Source organism: Blennius ocellaris, assembly GCF_963422515.1.
Source record: "Blennius ocellaris genome assembly, chromosome: 12".
In the NCBI taxonomy this organism is placed as follows: Eukaryota; Metazoa; Chordata; class Actinopteri; order Blenniiformes; family Blenniidae; genus Blennius; species Blennius ocellaris.
In genome coordinates this window covers 1,310,793-1,331,978 of record NC_137661.1, presented here as the reverse complement: position 1 = coordinate 1,331,978, position 21,186 = coordinate 1,310,793, and the positions used below count along the sequence as shown (strand labels likewise).

The 21,186-nt window shown below is 45.0% G+C and overlaps 1 protein-coding gene across 1 annotated transcript in view; it reads left to right on the top strand.

Annotated features, from left to right (window-relative positions):
- Nucleotides 1-18,275, top strand: part of LOC308137841 (tetratricopeptide repeat protein 39C) — a gene marked incomplete at both ends in the record, with an annotated part of 32,155 nt that extends 13,880 nt beyond the window's left edge. The window contains 10 exons of the mRNA XM_080506709.1: nt 1,894-2,254; nt 11,947-12,115; nt 12,367-12,460; nt 12,555-12,662; nt 16,468-16,577; nt 16,677-16,800; nt 16,889-16,986; nt 17,077-17,181; nt 17,261-17,299; nt 18,186-18,275. Coding sequence (XP_080362835.1) covers nt 1,894-2,254; nt 11,947-12,115; nt 12,367-12,460; nt 12,555-12,662; nt 16,468-16,577; nt 16,677-16,800; nt 16,889-16,986; nt 17,077-17,181; nt 17,261-17,299; nt 18,186-18,275 — 1,298 coding nt within the window. The remainder of the gene's footprint in view (nt 1-1,893; nt 2,255-11,946; nt 12,116-12,366; nt 12,461-12,554; nt 12,663-16,467; nt 16,578-16,676; nt 16,801-16,888; nt 16,987-17,076; nt 17,182-17,260; nt 17,300-18,185) is intronic.
- Between the last annotated feature and the right edge of the window lie 2,911 nt (nt 18,276-21,186).

Sequence of the window (21,186 nt, the reverse complement as noted above, 5' to 3'; positions counted from 1 at the left end):
TTTATGACATTGAATCTGCTGCTTTCTTTGAAACAGTTTTCAGCCCTTTGAAATCAAGCCTATATGTAAGGCATCATACCTCTGCTTTCGTTTGTTGTTTTCTTGGTGTGTGTACCATAAAGTGGCAGGGCAGGTTGGTTGAAGAACGCACGCTACTCAGATGACATGGATTTTGTGTCTCCGAGCATGTAAACTCTGGGTGTTCACGCTTCATGAAAGAAATCGATTGACGAGAAGAAGCAGCAATAAAACAGCTGAGATATTCTACCAATACAAGCTATTTTTATAATCGGAATCAATGCAGTAACCAAACAGGGTTCAAACAACTGCAAATTTGTCAAAAAGATAACATGTTTTTTGTTTCAAACTAAGAAAGTCTGCAGGAATGTCTAAATGTAATCGTCTACTTCCATTCAGTGCTTTCAGCCGTTTGTTTCATGCATATTTCTGTAGGTAAACTTCTTGCATGGGTGGGTTGAAGAGCAATTAAAAACAAATATAGAATAATGTGAAATGACAACTGAGCAGACAAATCAAAGGAAGTAACAGCAGATATGATTTAGTCTCTTTTTTGTCGAACCTTTCAATCAGAATATTATAAACAAAGCAACAACTCAAAAAATCAAAGAACTGGACTTTACAAATCAAGTGCCACTTGCTCCTTTTAGTCATATTTATTCCTTAGTATGTACTGTAAGATGTACACAAATGCTCAAATTTAAAAGTACTTTCAATTTAATAAAAGTAATTTAAAAGTCACCACACACACACACACACACACACACACACACACACACACACACACACACACACACACACACACACACACCTTACATCCAAGCCGTTGAGCAGTGTAGAAACTTCTGTCTTCACGGTTCCATGTACAGGTAACAAAGAAATGTTAATATAATATACAGTATGTGACATGCACAAAAATATACATTTATTTGTGTATTCATTCATTTATTGTTCTGGGTTATTAGAAAGTTACATGCAGTCCCTGTTCAACCGTGATCATGACAGAAAGATAAAATATATAGAGATATAATAAATATATATAATTTAAATATGTGAGTTATGCACAATTTGTGCTGTACTTAATTTAGGATAGTGGTCCTTTAACTTTGCTTAATGGTATTTTTGATCCTGTTTTGTTTTTAATTTAGTCTGAATGCCAGTTTATGAGCCCTCGTGTGTTTTTTTTCTCCTACCACACGTTATAACTCCTTTGAATCATTTCGCATCTGTATGACGTCCTTACTTACTTCTGCAGTCACTTTAGCAGCTCCCTCAGACGAAATGATTGTGAGATATGTCAATGCTAATATCTGTGCTAACACATGCTGACATCTAACAGTGTTTTTCTACGTTTAACTGATTAACACATCTTTGCATGCAAAAATGTTCTTAGCATAGATAAACTTGAAGCTGAGAGTGATCCAAAAAGGACTGAAACATCCCCCACAAAACTCATATTGGTTTGATACTGATTATATTCTGTATTGTCCATAAATGAGATGAGATAAACCTTTATTAGTCCCACAAGTGAGAACTTGCTGTGTCACAGCAGCATAGTGACACAGACAACTACAACCAAGCAATATAGGTCAAGAAGTGGTGGGAGAAGCATAAAGAACAATAGGATATAAAAAAAAAGATAAATCAATATACACGTATGACTAGTGTATAGTGTCGTGCTCAGCCAGTTGGAATCTACACCATTATGTGTGTACTACTGCTGATTTTACTCTCTAGCAGCGTCTCTCCTTCATACATTTGGGTTACGCCACATGCAGGACATTATTTAGTCCTGCATGTGGCGGGAGTCATCGCTCGCTCTTCTCCACCTCGACATGTCCATGCCAGCCTGATCAAAGCCTTGTTCTTCGCCAGCGTACATCAAAGGAGGTTGGATTCTTCGCAAGGCATGGAAAATGTACAACAAGTGCCACAGTGACATCAGCCAGCTGCAGGAGGCCTGTCAGCGGCGGTCGTCCGACGCCCAGGAGTCCCTGTCGGCCGACAACGCCAACCACAACACGCCGGTGGAGAACGGCGTGACGGCCGAGGCGCTGGACCGGCTGAAGGGCTCCGTCAGCTTCGGCTACGGGCTCTTCCACCTGTGCATCTCCATGGTGCCGCCACACCTGCTCAAAATCATCAACCTCCTGGGTTTCCCCGGCGACCGCCTCCAGGGCCTCTCCTCCCTCATGTATGCCAGTGAGAGCAAGGACATGAAAGCACCACTCGCTACGTGAGTACCGGACTCCAGTTTCCTCTTTGCTTACACAGAGGGAAAGGCAACACTGTCTTCAAGTACTGCTCATTTCAAGCTGCGATTTAAAGAAAGCCAATGTAATTATTAACATCCATTTGAGAAGGATTCTTTAATCTGTGTAAGATGAAAGGTTAGTCCACTTGTCCTACTAGTATACAAGTTGAAATCTCATGAAATTTCTGTGCTGAAATACTCATATTTATGCAGAATTCTTCCTCTAAGTGGCTCTTCCAGTTTTCCCCCACTATTTTCAGTGAGAAAGCACATTACCAGATGGCAGGCAGAACTGGTCGCCGAGACAGTGAAGCAGAAATCAATTAAAGCTCCATATTAACTTACAGAAATCAGATTTCCAATGGACGTGCAAACAGGCTTCTATCGGTTTAATAAGCTTACAATATGTCCATGTTGTGTTTACAATTTCATGTCAGCGCCCCCCCCCCCCCCCCCAAAAAAAAAAGTATAAATTAATCAATGAATGCAATTAAAACTGTTTTTATAGATTGGTGTTGCTCTCCTACTACCACTACTTTATTGAGACATTGCATTTAAACTATGGTCCTCAATATGCTTGTCCTGTGGAAACACAAAAGTCTGTTTGTGCGTGTCTTTATGTGCGCATTTTTCCTGAATAGACCTAAACTTCTATTTCATTAGAAATATATGCAAGTTGTATCCTCCGGATTTCTAGAAGATATGAAGGCAGCCCCCAGTCCCCCACACCTGAAACTTAAGAAATAAAAAATTGATCTCCACCTCAAATTAAACTGGAAATGAATCCCAAACAGAGCTGGGGTAATTCAATTGGGAATTCAATCCTATCAATGTTAGTTAAGGTAATAGCTTTTCTGATATTTAATATCCACACAACTGCGCTGTTTAATTTTCCCTTCATGTTGAAATAGAAACTGAGTGGCTTTTTTGCTTCAAAGAATGGTTGGATGTTCAAGCTATAAAAGAAAAAAGTTCACTAAATGTAGTCACTTTTTTGGGGGTTTTGTTTTGATTCCAACCGTTTCAGTTGTCATTTCTCTGTCAATACAGTTTTAAAAGACATGGTTTATCTAGCATCCATTCCAGTTCGTACTAAACAAGATCTGTCATAGTTAACTTGTTATCTCTTCAGAGGGTAGCAGGAACTTCTAGTTCAGATAATGTGTAGTGCAACATTGGCTAAAGATGACCAATTCATTCCAGTTCAGTTTTATTTATAAGTCTCCAAATACATATATGGCTGTGCGTCTCCTCACGTCCCTCAGAACAGTGTCTTCATTGGCTTCCTGTGAAATCTAGAGCAGAATCTAGAATCCTTCTTTTACATCATAAAGCTCTTTACAACCAGACTCCGTCGTATCCTAAAGAACTGTTCGTACAATATTACTCTATTTTCTCAGAGTGCTGCATACTGGAGGTTCCTGTAGGTTTTCTCAAAGTACAATGGGAGGCAGAGCTTTCAGCTCTCAGGCCAATACAGTCTCTACTCTTAAGGTTAGTCTTAAGTCCTTTCTATTTAAAGGCTCCCACAAACAGCACGATTTTCAGCCATGTGAGAAGAAAGATGGGCTCGTGGGAGAACTGTCAGACTGGGCTTCGTGCACATGCAGTTCTAGGGTGGCCGAGGTCAGACTGTCAGACTGGGTGACATTCGTGGAGTCCTAGCGACAGCTGCGACCACGTCAGCTGAAACAAACCACTAGAAATGCCGTATGGCGTGACGTAGTGTGACTGTGTGTCAACGGAATGCTCATGTGAAATGCGAGCGCATGCTTACAAGTACTAACTTCAAGTTCTCTTTGCAAAATTGGCAACAACAGTTCTTTCTGCGTCCATGTTCTCCTCTTCCTTTCCTGGGGATTTTTCTCCAAACACTGGAATACAGAGAGTTGGAATGGCGCACGCTTATGATGTTTTATTCTTGCTATGCGATTACTAATCACTTCACGGATTCTGCTCGTACAGTCTGCAAAAACTAAAATTGAAATCCGTCTCGTACAGTTTGTCACGGATCACGGACAGGACCCAAGTGCAGGACTCTGGAAACAGGCTGAGTTCAAACAAGTCTTTTATTGACTGACAGCACAGACAGATGAACCGCCGGTTGCTCCTTGACATGCGGGGTGCAGCAGACTGGACTCCAACGCCCTGGACAGACCGGACGAGACATGGACGACGAACACTGGACCGGACGGACAGGACATCAATAACAAACAAACCAACACTGAACAAACACACAGACAGGACATATATAGGGCAGGGTGATTACCAGAAGTGGCCACAGATGAGGTGCTGACAGCCCAGACCTATGGCCCGCCCACTCTTAAAGGGGACCTCACCCTACACCCTGACAGTACCCCCCCCCTCCACGACCAGCTCCAGACGGCCCAGGCATCTCAGGATGCTGCCTATGGAAGTCTCTGATCATGCCTGGGTCCAAGATGTCTCTAGCAGGTACCCAGGCACGTTCCTCAGGGCCATACCCCTCCCAGTCAACCAGGTATTGAAACCCCCGCCCACGCCGGCGAGCTGCCAGGAGCCGCCTGACAGTGAAAACCTCCTCACCCTCCACCATACGGGGAGGAGGAGGGGCTCTTGAGGAGGGAACTAGGGGGCTTTCCCGGGCAGGTTTAACCTTTGACACATGAAAGGTGGGGTGGACGCGAAGCGAGCGGGGCAAACGAAGACGGACTGCAGAGGGACCAACCAGCTTAATTATTGGATAAGGTCCAATAAACCTTGACGCCAGCTTCTTTGCATCTGAGCGGAGTGGCAGGTCCCGGGTGGAGAGCCACACACGCTGACCAACATCGTAAGTTGGTGCGGGAACCCGGCGCCGGTCTGCAAGCCGCTTGCGCTCAGCAGAGCATTGCAAGAGCTTGCCTCTGGCCTTGAGCCAAGCGCGCTTGCATCGCCGCACCATTGCCAGAGCTGACGGGACACTAACCTCCGACTCCAGGGCTGGGAACAGGGGGGGTTGGTACCCATACACGCACTCAAAGGGAGACAGCCCAGTGGATGAACAGGGAAGGGAATTGTGTGCGTATTCCACCCAGACTAACTGCCTGTACCAAGCAGCTGGGCTGTCAGAGACCAGACACCGAAGTATGGACTCCAGCTCCTGGTTCACCCGCTCCGTCTGGCCGTTAGACTCTGGGTGGTACCCGGACGAAAGGCTCACCGTAGTTCCCAACAGCCTGCAAAACTCCCTCCAAAACCGAGACACGAACTGAGGCCCCCTGTCCGAGACAATGTCCCTTGGGAACCCGTGAAGACGGAACACATGTCTCAGCATGACCTCTGCCAGCTCCTTGGCTGATGGGAGCTTTGTCAAGGGTACAAAGTGGGCCATCTTGGAAAACCGGTCCACTACGGTGAGGATGGTGGTAAACCCCTCTGCATCTGGGAGACCAGTGACAAAATCAATGGACAGGTCTGCCCATGGTCGGGTGGGTACTGGGAGCGGCTGCAACAGACCAGAGGGGCGAGACCGCGAGGTCTTGTTACGCGCGCAGACAGGGCAAGCCCGGACATACTCACGGATTTCCCTGCTCATCTCTGGCCACCAGAAACGCTGTCTTGCCACAAACAGGGTGCGCTGAGTTCCTGGGTGACATGACAACAGGTTAGTGTGGGCCCATTGAATCACACTAGACCGTACCGGGGGACACACAAACAGGCGGTTGGGAGGACAACCTGGCGGCACCGTCACCCCCTCCAGAGCCCGCCGAACCTGCTCCTCAATCTCCCACGTCACCGCCCCCACCACACAGGTCGGAGGTAAAATTGGCGTGGGGGAACGAGGAGCAGGATCCGGCTCAAAGACCCGGGAAAGGGCGTCAGGCTTCACGTTCTTAGACCCCGGCCGATACGACACCACAAAGTCGAACCGGGTGAAGAACAGAGCCCACCGAGCCTGCCGAGAATTTAACCGTTTAGCTGCCTTGATGTACTCGAGGTTTCTATGGTCGGTCCATACCACAAACGGGTGCTCTGCGCCCTCCAGATAATGCCTCCACTCCTCCAAAGCAGCCTTGATGGCCAGGAGCTCTCGATTGCCGATGTCATAGTTCTCCTCAGCCGGGGTCAGCCGCCTGGAGAAAAAGGCACAAGGGTGCAGCTTCCCATCCTTACTGCTGCGCTGAGAGAGCACTGCCCCGACCCCGACATCTGATGCGTCCACCTCCACCACAAACTGCCGTCCAGGGTCCGCGACACCAAGCACGGGAGACGAGGTGAACCTGGCCCTGAGCTCCGAAAAAGCCTGCTCAGCTGAGGGACCCCAAGAAAACGGGACCTTGGGGGAAGTTAAGGCATGTAGGGGTGCCGCGACAGAGCTGAATCCCCTGATAAACCGCCGGTAGAAGTTAGCAAACCCCAAAAATCGTAATAAGTGTTTGCGGTTACCCGGGGTCGGCCAATCCGCTACAGCCCTGACCTTCTCTCTGTCCATCTCCACCCTCCCCTCTGAGATGATGTGCCCAAGAAAAGAAACGGTGGGAGCATGAAAAACACATTTCTCGGCCTTGACAAATAAGTTGTTGCTGAGAAGACGCTCCAAAACAAAACGAACATGCTTGACATGACTGGCTAGATCCGAAGAAAAAATCAAAATGTCATCGAGATAAACGAACAGAAACTTATTCAATGCGTCTCTCAGCACATCATTTACGAGATTCTGGAACACTGCGGGAGCATTGCATAAACCGAAAGGCATCACCAAATACTCGTAGTGGCCAGAAGGTGTGTTAAACGCCGTTTTCCACTCGTCCCCCTGCCTAATCCGGACCAGGTGGTAAGCATTGCGCAAGTCCAACTTCGTAAAGACCTTGGCTCCCTGCAGGCGTTCAAAGGCCGAAGTCATGAGGGGTAGTGGGTAGCGGTTTTTAATGGTTAGCTCATTGAGGCCCCTGTAGTCAATGCACGGCCGAAGAGTCTTGTCCTTCTTTGCTACAAAGAAAAATCCCGCCCCTGCAGGAGAGGACGAGGGTCTGATTATCCCAGCCTCTAAGCCGGACTCGATGTACTCTTTCATGGCCTGATTCTCGGGTTGTGAGAGAGAGTAAATGCGACCCTTGGGAGGAGTGGTACCCGGCAATAACTCAATGGCACAGTCATAAGGACGATGCGGTGGCAGGGATGTCGCCTTCCCTTTGTTGAACACCTCCTTTAGATCGTGGTAGCAGCTGGGAACTCGCTCGAGGTCCGGATACACAGGAACCTCGACAGCTGCTACCTTAACTCCCGACACTGACCGACCGTGCTCGGAACAATCCCCTCCCCAACTCAAAATAACCCCCGACTCCCAGTCAATATGGGGCCTGTGCAAACGCAACCAAGGAAGGCCCAGGATAACTGGGTAGGACGGACTTAAACCTAAATGAAAAGAAATCTCCTCAAAATGGGAGGGACCAAACAATAACTGAACAGAAAGAGTCTTTTTATCAATAGAAAATATTTTGCGTCCGTCTAAAGCAAAAGCCTTTAAAGGCACTGATAACAGTTCAGTGGGGATATTATGTCTCTCAGCCCACTTAAGGTCCATAAAGTTCTCATCTGCACCAGAGTCAATGAAAACCTCAATGTCCAAGGTGGTGTCGGCATACCTCAGTTGAGCCGGTGTGAGTCTTCTTAAAGGCGCAGTGGAGGAGTTCTTAAGACTCACCGGGGCCCTCCTTAACCCAGGTGAGTCTGTCCCTTTAAGAGGACACGCTGCAGCTCTGTGCCCGTGCTGACCACAGTGCAAACACAGGCCGCTGGTCAGGCGCCGATGCCGCTCCTGCGTGGAGATGCTGGTGCGGCCAAGCTGCATCGGCTCCTCCGGAAGCTGTGCAGCACTCGGGACCTGCTCCTGCTGGGAGGCGGGACGGAGAGGGGCGTGCTCCTCCCGCGCGCTCCTGGATTCTCCTCCCTGCTGGTCAGTCTGCCTCAGGCGATCACGGACCGTCAGACGATTCTCCATCCTGACCGCCAGGGCAATGAGGGAGTCCAAGTCGTCGGGGAGATCCACCAGGAAGAGCTGGTCGCGAACCGGGCTGGCCAGCCCGTAGAGGAAGGTGTCCCGCAGTGACGCATCGTTCCAAGCGCAGTCTGCGGAGAGGGTGCGAAACTCAATTGCGTAATCGATCACCGACCTCCCTCCTTGACGCAGCGCTGCCAACGCTCGAGCCGCCTCCTGTCCGCCGGGACGCCGATCGAAGATCTTAGACAGCGCGGCTGCGAACTCGTCCACCGAGTCACACAGCCGGGATTGGCGGTTCCACTCAGCGGTGGCCCAAGCCTCCGCTCTGCCGGACAGGTGGGAGATGATGTACGCGACCCTCGACCTCTCAGTAGGAAACGCGCCCGGCTGCATCTCGAAGTGGAGACCACACTGGACCAGGAAGGGTCGCGAATCCCCGGAGTCCCCCGAGAAGCGTGCTGGGCTTGAGAGCGGTGACGGCGACATCACGACGGCGGCAGCGGCGGCAGCTGGCGGCACTGCGGCGGCAGCGGCAGCCCGAACCTCTGGGACCGAGAGGCGGGTGATGAGCTGCTGGAGGTGACCGGTGAGTTGGTTCAGTTGACTCTCCGCTGACGTGTGTCGATGTGAAAGGTCGTGGAGACCCGCCGTTAAACCAGACAACTGCTCGTCGTGTTGCGTTAGCCGGTCCTCCTGCTGACCAACTGCTCCTAGCAGCTGGTGACCAGAGTCCGCTGGGTCCATGATGGTTGGTTTGTTCTGTCACGGATCACGGACAGGACCCAAGTGCAGGACTCTGGAAACAGGCTGAGTTCAAACAAGTCTTTTATTGACTGACAGCACAGACAGATGAACCGCCGGTTGCTCCTTGACATGAGGAGCACAGCAGACTGGACTCCAACGCCCTGGACAGACCGGACGAGACATGGACGACTAACACTGGACCGGACGGACAGGACATCAATAACAAACAAACCAACACTGAACAAACACACAGACAGGACATATATAGGGCAGGGTGATTACAAGAAGTGGCCACAGGTGAGGTGCTGACAGCCCAGACCTATGGCCCACCCACTCTTAAAGGGGACCTCACCCTACACCCTGACACAGTTGTGAACAGTGTGAAGGCTGTACTGGTAGGGGTTGGAGATAATGAGAAATACAATTCAAGGACAGGAAGGACAAACAAGTTCACTTCACCAAATGTACTTACTGAAGACTTCATGGATCAGGAGATACCTATCAGGAATAATCAGGAGTAGAGATGTGGCTGATCTGATCCGGTATCGTTATCAGGTTCCGATAATACCGTAATTCATGGATCAGAAATTTCCGATTCAACCTGCAGAGATTTCTGACCCATGAAGCAGGGCTGGGCGATATGGCCTCAAATCAATATCAGGATATATTGATCAGTTCACCTCGATAACGATGAATGGACGATAACTACTCCACTGCACAAAAAACTGTTTGTCCACTAGATGGAGCAGTTTTATTGATAGCACGACTCCCCTGGACCTTTATTGCCACTTTAAAGGACTGTAAAACTACACTGTCGGAAAATAAATGAAGAAAATACAAATGAAGTCCTTTTAGTTAAGATGTATTGAAGAGCTGATGAGCACAGATGAGTTGAAATGAGAAGGACTGAGATCAGATTATACCGTGACTTAGTCTGTATCGCACCTGAACATAGAGGATTTCTCCGAAATCGCTCGGCCCACGATGGAGGTGTGGATTCCTGCAGCTCGCATCACTCTTCCCGCTGATTCTCAATACAGACGATTTGTTTCGATGGCTTCTAAAGCCGTTCACTTCTGCCACCGCAGCAGCCGCTACAACTTCTGAACCTCCTCCATCACCTCCTCTCTCCATCATTGTTACAGACTGGATAGGTGGACTCATGTCTCACGCAGTACAGCGTCTTAAAGGGACAGGCGACCTACACACACTCAAAACCAACCTTTCTTTTCTTTTTTTAAACACCGACATGGGCAAAATGACCTTGGTAATTTTCATACATTTTGGTAATTTTCAGTTTATTGCCCAGGCCTACCATGAAACCTCGTCTGCTTTACTGTTGCTGAAATGACTCCACAAGTGTTTACCTGCCGCTGCTCTGCTCGCTGGCTGCAAAATATGGAATGGATTCCCTGAACAGAGGCGGGTCGTAATGAGACGTGGAATAATGAGTCAGGAAATTCTTTCCACAGTTTGTAGCCAGGCAGCAGGCTAATGTAGTAGCACTGCAGCTAAAGTTTTCATGACAATATGTCACTGATTAGACATATTTTACGCTCAAATCACTGCAAAGCAACACAAAAGCCGTCGTACAGCAAGGCACCATTCTGCCGCTGGACGTCACCGTTTTCAAACACCAGCTTGCCGAGGACAATGGCACTGACCGCGGCATCAAAACAATGAACGGCAGCTCCTCTGCGTTCGCAGGTGATTCACACCTCCGTGAAGCTGCGTCCTCCTCCACAATAAACTCCCTGAAAATAGTCCCAATCAATTGTGTGTTAGAGCTGCAAACACTGCAGTTTGTGCTGCGTTGCTAAATAATTTTCCCAGGGATTAATAAAGTGATTCTGAGATTTTAAATAAGTAACATCAAGTTTATTATGAGATGGTGACGTCACACAGACCTCCACATTGTCCAAATTGAACAAAATAGTTTGTACTGCTTCCTTTTCTGACCTTCTACTAACATCAAGTTGCATTTTGAGAGAATACATGCATACATCTCAAACTTCCCTGTAGAAAGGAATTTATTACAGCCTCATATAAAATCAACAATTATCGACAATAATGATAATAATTATAATATGAAAGCAAACACAGCTCTGATATCAAGGTTGTTCCTTGGTGTGACTGCCGTTTATTTAACAAACTGGAAACATCCAGGGTAGCTCACAAAGCTAGCATTCAGCGACACCGGACAACACACACGCACACATAGACACACACACACGCACACACACACTCACACACACCGGAGTGCAGTGTGTTGATTGGCTGGAGTGTAAACACGTCAGAGACATTAGTACGGTGGCTCACTGGGAACAAACCTAACAGGTATTAACTCTAATGGTCTATAAGTCCAGTGTGGCCTCAAACAGCCCTAATTATAAGCTTCACCACACAGGAAAGGTTCAAGTCTGATTTTAAAGGGAGAGTCTGTTTTAGTGTCCCGAACTGAAACTCTGAGCTGCTTCCACATGAGAGGAGCCTGATAGCTGAAAGCTCTGCCACTATTTCTACTTTTAGAAACTCCTCCAGAAACCTCCAGGATGCAGCTCTCTGAGAACAAAGTGTTCTGAAGGGATAATATGGACCTAACAACTTTTTAAGATGTGGTCGTGCCTGGTTATAAAGAGCCTTTAACTGTTCAAAGAATCATTTTAAATGATTCTTTCCATTATACAGGAAGACGATGGAGAGAAGCGTCTCCTGCTTGTTCCTGTTAGTATTTTTATCTGCAGCATTTTGGATCAGTTGGTGTTGAACCCTCTGCCTCAGCCATTTATCACAGCATGTTGACTTATTCATGTTAAATGATGTGAAATTCATTTGTTAAATGATGCGAGCTGGTAATACCTTCACAGTATATAATGAAAGCTTTCATTCTGGTGTTGTATAAAATGCAGTCCAGACCATGAGCGCATGTTTGATCTCTCCTGTGTGAATCTGTGGTTTTGTTGTACAGGCTGGCCCTCTTGTGGTACCACACTGTAGTGCTACCTTTCTTTGCTCTGGAAGGCTCTGACACACATGCAGGGCTGCTGGAAGCCAAAGCTATTCTGCAGAGGAAGTTGGTGGTTTATCCCAACTCATCTCTCTTCATGTTCTTCAAAGGACGTGTGCAGAGGCTTGAGGTAAATTTCAACATGCTATGAGGTTGTGCTGGTCGGTGAGATTATAAACCAGAGACCAATATTTGCTTGACAAATATACTTGACATTCATTTGTCTCCCACAGTGGCAGCCTCTGTTTTACCACATATAGTTGAATAGAATGGCAAATGGTGCATAAACTCATCAGTGTCTGATCATACACCCACACTGCCATGTAGTCTGTGTCTAACATGACTGTTGTTGTTGTTGTGTACTCTCTCCTCTGTCCTCAGTGCCATATCAACAGTGCTTTGGCCTGTTTCCATGATGCATTAGAGCTGGCATCAGACCAAAGAGAGATCCAGCACGTGTGTCTCTATGAGATTGGTAGGTGATTTCTCCTCAGGTCAGTTCTGACTAACAGCACTTCCAGGCTGCAGTGAGACATTGATGTGTTACTGTCTGCTTATGTTTGGACCAGGTTGGTGTAGCATGATAGAAATGAATTTTGAGGATGCGTACCGGGCGTTTGAACGGCTGAAGAACGAGTCACGCTGGTCTCAGTGCTACTATGCTTACTTAACTGGGGGTAAGTCTGACACACTATTAAACACATAGTCTGGTCTGAACCCTCTCCTGCAGTGGTGGAGAGTCCTGGTCCTGGAGGGCCGCAGTCCTACATGGTTTCAATGTGTCCTCACATCAACACAGCTGACAGCAATTAGTGGCTCATTATCAAGCTTTCTGCAGAGCCTCATCGTGATCAGTCAGGTGTGTTTGAGCAGGGAGACATTGAAAACATGCAGGACTGCGGCCCTGGAGGACCAGGGTTCCCCACCCCTGCTTTACTGCATCCAGTGCATTTCATGAGGGGATTGTTGGCGTACCTAAATACATGTTAGAATAATCTGAGCACAGTATAGTCGATCACTGCAACTTTCTGGGTGTGCTATTTCTCACATTTTCTCATCTATTTCTCATCCATGCCAAGCAGACATCGTAAAAAAAGGATGTATTTTATTGCTGTATGATTTATTCAACAAAGTGTACAGATGACTGCCATTCAGTTATGAATCCATACTCATAGATAAATGGAAGATGTAATGTTCATTATGTAAATATTAAGTAAGTAAGAACATTTTATTTGTACAGCGCTTTTCACAGACACAGAGTCACAAAGTGCTTCACAGCAAGAAGAGATAATAAAACATCTTGAAAACAGAACGTATGCCGAAAGTAAAAGAAGATAAGGAATCATCTTAAAAACACCACAAGTGTCGACGGTCAGTGGCGGAGTGAGAAGATTGGACTGGGATGCTTTTGTAAATAAATGTGTTTTTAGGTGCTTTTTTGAGTCCAGAGAGTGCAGGGCGAGTGGGAGTGCATTCCAAAGTCAGGGTGCAGGGTGCGAGTTTTAAAACAAGTACGTGCAACCATTAACAAGTTCGGCCCAGACTCTCAAGCTCCGAGTCGAGCTGTAGTGACTGAGGTCAGCAAAAAAAGAAGGAGCTTCACCATGTAGGACTCAAACAGTTCGCACTAGGATTTTAAATTGAATACGAAACTCAACAGGAAGTGGAGAGATATTAACACAGGGGTAATGTGGCTCCTGCTATTGGTCAAAAGTCTTGTGGCTGAATTTTGGTTAACCGCAACCAAGCCGGTTCTTTTTTGTTGAGACACGTGAAGAGGCTGTTGCAGTAGTCCAGGCGTGAGGACACAAACACGCGGACAATCATTTTGAGCACTTCTCTGGACATCATGGACCTGAGCTTGGCGATGTGACGCAGCTGGAAAAAACTGTTTTTTTACCAGCTGTTTACAATGATACTCCAGTCACATGGACTCATCAAAGATCACCCCTTAATTCCTCAGCTTTGTTTTTTCCCCTCTCTGGCCACTAGGGGCTCCAGACTAAAACAAGATGGACATGAAAAAAACACCACTAGAGCGACAAGGAGACTCAATGTTTTCTGTCTCTTTGGTCTGAATCTGAGGTTCAAGCCAGACTCGATGGAGCGACCAGGAACAAACCCATCAATACAGTCTGTCTCCTTGGCGACATCAGTGACGGACCACGTTTTGGATTGACGCAATGACGTGGCTCTCACTTGGCCGGTGGAACTAACCTTAACTAGCTCCTAGTTCTAGCTGGTGGAAAAGCCCAAAGTAAGAAACATAAAATCCAGTTTTTCTCTGGTGAACAACTCCTTTAGAGAGAAAGATTTATTTGCTATGCAACAAGCATTCAGGAGTCCAATCCAACACGAGGTAGATGACGTCACTGGGTCTGTGACAGCTGAGCAGAGGGATTGGCCTCAACCATGTTCCACGGTCACGTGACTCCCAGCTGTACCGGCATGTCACTTGTTCGTCGATGTAAACACGAACCTCCAGGATAATCCCGATGGTCTGGCGGCTCTGGACTGTCAGTGGGCAGCGGGGCGGACATGCTTCCTAACACATCCCGCTGCAGGGGGACCGGACGCAGCCACCTGGAGCTCCTGTTCAGACCAGAGAAGCCATCAGCAGTCCACGAGACACACTTTGTCTTCACCTGGACGTCGGTCCTACAGCCTCTCCTCCTCGCCCTCTTTTCAGGATTACCTGGGAGACGTGCCGACAGCAGTGATTCTGGGGAGGTGGCACACAAACGGTGGTGTTTGTAGCTCCCCAGTCCTTAATCACGTTCCATTGAATCCTTTATGTTAAGCAGAGAGTGACGATCATAGGTTCGGACAGCGTGGGCACGATCACCGAGCATTAAGGCGAGCATGGCCACATAACTCATGACAGAAAATACAAATAGCCTGCAGCATAGTTGTGGAGCAGCAGCGCACACACACTGGTGCCATGTTGTTAGAAGTGAGCTGCTGAGAGGTGCTGGAGGCGGGGCCTGGTGGGAGCTGGCTGCTGCTGAAGTCTGGGCCGCTAGAGTTGAAGACGAGTCGCCGCTAACCAAGCCCAACGCCTTGTCCACGAGGATCGGCCTCCACTCCGCCATGCCACTCCCACCAAGCCCACCAGGAACCTCCCCGTGTCCACAATGGACCACAGTGAGCTGCTGTCAGGCCGCCGAGTCACCCCCGACCAGGAACTGCTTCCAACTCTCTTTGCAAAGCAAGAGCAGAGACAATCCGTAGTTTGTTTAGGAGTTCTAGAAGGCTGCTCTGCTGGTTCTACTGCAGCTGCTCTGCTGGTTCTACTGCCAGCTGCTCTGTGTTCCTTGTTCTGCTGCTCTGTGTTCCTTGTTCTGCTGCTCTGTGTTCCGCCATCAGTTGCTCTGTGTTCAGTATGCTGCTGTAGAGAATTAATTAAGAATGGGGGGTGGGATTAAATAAGTTTTCTTCTTCCCACTCCCTTTCAGCCAGAACTGGTGCTTTCTCTCCTATTCCAGTTCACATTTTGTTACATTTCAATAACGTGATTAAATTTGAAAATTGACATTTTATTTAGCACTGAATGGAAGTTTTTCTAAAAATAAATGTAATGCCCTCAGGGTAAAATTAATCCTACAGAAACACAATTACACAATTTAATTTTCTATATCAATATAGCGTACCATACACAATTTCTCCTGAGTACATTCATAAACACCACTGTTTTATTTTCATTACTTTTACTCTTTCTTCCCCATTAATATTTTAGGTATTTATTATAACTGTATTTACCTTTTAGGCATTAGGGCTACGTGCAAGGCATGATGCACTTTATATTTTTTTAAATGGGTACTCTCAGTATTATATAAATTGCCATTGCAGGTATTTGATTAATGCAATATGTATTGAGTATTGTGAACTTAAAATAGTACTTTATAATTACTCTGTTACTTTAATCAGCTCTTTGATAACGAATTTTAGCATTTAACACTACTGAAATACGTTTCGTCCCCATATTTGTTGTATTTCTGGATATTTTAAAAGTGAACATGTTTCTATTTTTGTAAAAGGCATTGCGCATTTGACCTCAGGATTCTTTTTTTATTTTATTCATCATCTATTAGCAGTAACTACAATACATTTTGTATTGTAATGAGAACCTGAATTTGAACTTATTTGATCACTGTTGTAAATGTAAAATCACAAGATCCACAGATGTTTGTGTAGTAAAATTACATTTGATTTCTTTACTATTTATTTATTTATTTAAGCACCAGTTCTGGTACTGCTCAAATACAAAAGTAAGAATGAATTTTCAAGTTATTGGTACACTATGGCTTATTTTAATGTATCTTTAACCTTTTTATTATGGTGGTGGTGGAGGAGACATGCACATTCATGTGTGTATATGAGCAATAATAAAATACATTAGTATTGAATAGATGCATCTCTATTGACTGTCTTCAGTCTTCTTCTGGGTGGTGCACTTAACTGAACTTTTCTGTTGTGTCTCAGTGTGTCAGGGAGCGTCGGGAGACCTGGACGGAGCCAGTGGTGTCTTCAAAGACGTGACGAAGCTGTTCAAGAGGAAAAACAACCAGATTGAGCAGTTTGCAGTAAAAAGGGTGAGTCGTATTACATCAATGCTTATTTTTTCCTTCTCCTATTTGAGTCACCTCAAGTGTGTCACAAGGTTTAGTTGTCTGCTTGATTTGCGTCGGCAGGCTGAGCGACTGAGGAAGATGTCCCCCACCAGAGAGCTATGCATCCTTGGAGTCATTGAGGTCCTCTATCTGTGGAAAGCGCTTCAAAACTGCTCCTCGTCCAAACTGCAGATCATGAATCAGGGTGAATGTAACAGGAGAACCTCTTTCGAGCCCCAGGTATTTGTTAAATCCTCGGTCCTATGTGATGATTTCTCCCTCTGTTTGCTCAGTGTTACAGAGTTTAGATGAAGCTTCTTGTCGAGGTCTGAAACACCTCCTGCTGGGCGCCATTCACAAATGTCATGGCAACATGAGAGACGCCATTCAGGTACTTCTCTACACCAAGCAACTAAATGACTTTGCAGTTATTCTGTGCTGGGAGTTTTTCTTCCTCGTCTTATTTTCCATGACTATCCAGTCTTTCCAGATGGCTGCCAGAGATGAGTATGGACGACAGATCAACTCATATATTCAGCCGTATGCTGTCTATGAGCTGGGATGTATACTCCTTGCAAAACCAGAGGTCAGTCTGCTGTACTCACATTGTATACATTTTACTTTTCAATTGTTATTAATACTACAATTTCTACTTTATCTTTCAGACGGTAGGAAAAGGGAGATCATTGCTACTGCAGGCAAAGGTAAGATCAAATGTTTGCTTTTTTTTTTTTTTTAGATTAAACAAACCTAAAATGCATGCTGTAAGAGATTATGTGCCTGATTTATTAAAGGTTTGCAGAGATAAAAATGGGTTAAAAAAAAAAGAACTACACTGAAAGCCGATCAATTAATCGTCTCAAGCGGAGAATAACTTCCACACTATCAATTCAGCATGTTTGCTGTTTACCATCATGAATATCAGGCATGTCTCCCAATTTGCACACAAAGATGGGAGTAAAACTGAGTAATGCAAAATGTGCTATATGACGTTCTACGTCTGAAAACACTTAATATCGTGTCTGTTTTTACCACGTATGGGAAGGCGCTTCACACGGCTCAGCATTCACACAGACGCTGCTGTTATTCTACAGAGAAGCATTTCCTCAGCTGGCTCGCCACCACTTTTATTCCTCAGACTTTATTATAAAATATAATATAGTAAATTATATAAGTAGAATTATAAACGGTTAAAAAATATTATAATAAACCACTATAAAATATAGAGTTTAGAATCTGAAATATAACCATAACCTATAAGGATTGTGTTTTTGTGTATTTTTTGACAAATGTATTTGCTGTAAGGCTTGTGTGTTTGATAACTCCTTTGCAAACTTCTAATTTAAAATCTTTGTTGCTCAGTGCTGTAGCCGATCACTCCATATTGATGATGAGCAAACCAGCACTCATCCTTCTCTAAACAGCATGTGTGTGACGTCGCTGATGGTGTCACTCTTTAGCCTCAAAACACACGCAAACCAAAATCTATTTGTATTAACCTGCAATTTTACTCATTTTATGTTGGATCTTACTAAATCAGGCCCCATGAGCTGAAAAATCAATGTAATTATCTAATTTGGTACGTTTCAGGAGGATTTCACAGGCTACGACTTTGAGAATCGGCTCCACGTCCGCATCCATTCAGCCCTCGCCTCTTTGAAAGAAGTAGTGCCTCAGTGACTCCAGAGAGGGGAAGCTACAGCGGCTCAAGCTTTGCACAAAGTGTTCAGCCCTTCACGGTAACCGTTTGACGTCCTAGTGATCAGACTCCCGTGTCTTTCATTTCTAAAGGATTTGGAGAAATCTGTGTTGGTCACATTGGCAACAATAAAGTGTCATTTCTCTGCATTTGGTTCATCAGTACACGGGGTCTGTGTTTCTACAGCTGCAGCTCAGCGTATCGGGCGAAAGCAAGTAGAAGGTGATGTTTTGTGCGCTACCAGGTTGATAACTGCCTGAACTTATCAAGTAATCACTAGTGGTGTCGTCTTAGCCAGAAAACTATGATACACACATATCTGAATTTGGTGATTGCAGAGCACAACCACAAATCTGAACATGGGAGATCATGTGAAAAATACAAAATGTTGGAGAGGCCATACATACAGCTTAAATTTACCAACTGACCTTTGCTGTGTTTATTCCTTTAGAAATCTACTGCCTCTGGAAGAATAATCTGTTACTAGGTTGAGTTTAGCAACGGGTGGAAAAGATTACAACTACAGTCAACTTATAAAAGATGTGATTACAAAAAAGAAAAAAATGTAAAATACAAATTCAGACAGTTCTGTTACAGTGGCGACACCAGATACGTTTTTTTGCTGGTGTTTTTAGGAGCTCGATCTTTCTGGGGACTTTAGGATCTCTAGTTTATTTTCTACTGTAAAACCAACAATATTCGCGCGCCACACCGCGCACGCAACAGCCATAACACATACAGTAAAAGCTCCGCTATTAAAACAATATTATGCAACACAATACACAAGATATTTAGCCAAAGTGATAAATGGTAAAAAATGGAAAATGGGTTTCATTTATATATTCCTTTATAGCTGTGTGAGCAGCCCCAACGTGGTTTCTATAACTCACATAAGATGAAAGGTTTACAATCCTGCCACTTAGTCACACCACTGAATATAAACGTTAACAGCAGAATGTCACTGATGGAGCCTCGACAGCAGCAGGAAGCAAAACACACTGCAAGTTTTCATTTGGGCCTCAAACACAAAGACACTGACTCCTGCTGCCAGTTAGCAGAACCTCCACTGGAAGAACATCTCTGGTTTAATGATCTAGTGGCATTAATAAACACTGCATAGAGAGAACCAGGAGGCAGAGTTCACATATGTTCTGTTTTTATTTGGATGCTGCTTAAGATTTCTCAGAGCTCTACCAGTCATCTGGTGCAGCTTCTGTTTTTCTGCTAATTAAGGTTCAAACCTCCCTGAGACTGAATGTGAACCGGTTGCACAGAAATGACACTACTTGAAGTCCTTGACCCCTGACAGATCTGACTGGTCCTTTAATTGTTGTCCTCACTAATACATGTTATCTAGCTTGTAACAATTTCCCCTTCTGACTTGAAGGGGTTTAAATAAGCCTCTCCCTTCAAGCAAGCAATTCAGCACTTAAACGTAACCTTGACCCTGATTTCCTTAAAAGTATATTTACAGTGACTAAGTCACAGGGGATAGTGTTTTTCACCTTTTTACCGTTTGATCATCTTTCTCTAATTCTACAGTAGAATTTGGTATTGATAGTTCTTTACCACATCAAGGTGATTTAGTTTAATACTTCATTTGGTAAACTCTTAAAACTTGACTTACTTGCTGCAGCACAGTATCATATCATGAGTTAAAAATATCATAATCTGTTTGTCAAAACTGCACACAGACGTTTCCATAAATCAGTTAGATTACTTTTCATTTGAAATAAACTGGCCAACTCGCTACGTACAGCAATAGTTGAAGAAGGTCATTGATCAGCTGAAGTAGTACACATATAGAGTAACAGGCTATCGTGAGTCAGTCCACCACATTCAAGTAGTCAGATATTTATAGTAAATGAGGTCATCACACTTCCCAATGCCCCAAGGATTTTTCTTTATGGGACAACATCGGGTGTGTATCCTGTGCATTATGCATGGTATGACAGTGGCTATATATATACATATATATATATATATACATACATGAGGGTGTTCTAAACACAGTACCTTCAGTACTGTAATGTTACCTCTTAAAGGGTGCTGCTACATGTCAGTCAGATTAAAAAAATATAGGTTTATTCCTCGTCACTTATTTTAATTGTGTTTTAGGCATAGAAGCTTTGAAATTATTTCTTTATAGCAGCAGGTTTATTTGTTACATAACAGAAGTTGTACTTTTCCAAGCATTACCAATGCTTACTCTTTTTATATATATATTTTGAGTGCTGTGATGGCCAACGTAAGTAATCAAGCTGATCAAAAAGTGTCATCTGGCATTAAATGGAGAACAACACTCAGCTTGATTTCATAACCTTTTGAAACAGATTTCTGCTGTACATAGGAAAGACTGTGCAGGGTTTGATTAACAAGTTTCTGTCATCTGAGCAATATAAGCAAACAGAAGGGTATCTTCTTGTAATTTAGAGGCTTTCAACGATGGCTATCTTTGTTTTCATCTCCTGTTCAAGGTTGTAAGTTTTTCTTGCACTTATCTGGTGAGACTTGTCACCTCTTGTGGCTATGATGGCTGTTAATTATGGTAGATGTTGAGGTGACCGCTGTGCAAGGAGTCGGTTTAAGTGACGTATCGGTGAAATGTCAATAAGATGTCACCTACCTGCTTTACCAAATACTTCTGTCACTAAAAGTTTTTTCCTTTTGTCACAAGATTCTGTTGAAATCGGGGTCAGATGTCTGAATGATGGTGTTCTAATGTGTCACTGAACTGTACAATAAACTGCTCTTCCTTTTTCTCCGCAATTACTTGTTTTCCTTTTTTTATTGTCTGTGTGTGTTTCTTTTAAATTTACATGACTGACAGATGATGTTAATGTAGATTAAAATTAATCTATTATGTTCAGGCTTTGAATTAAAAAAAGTCAC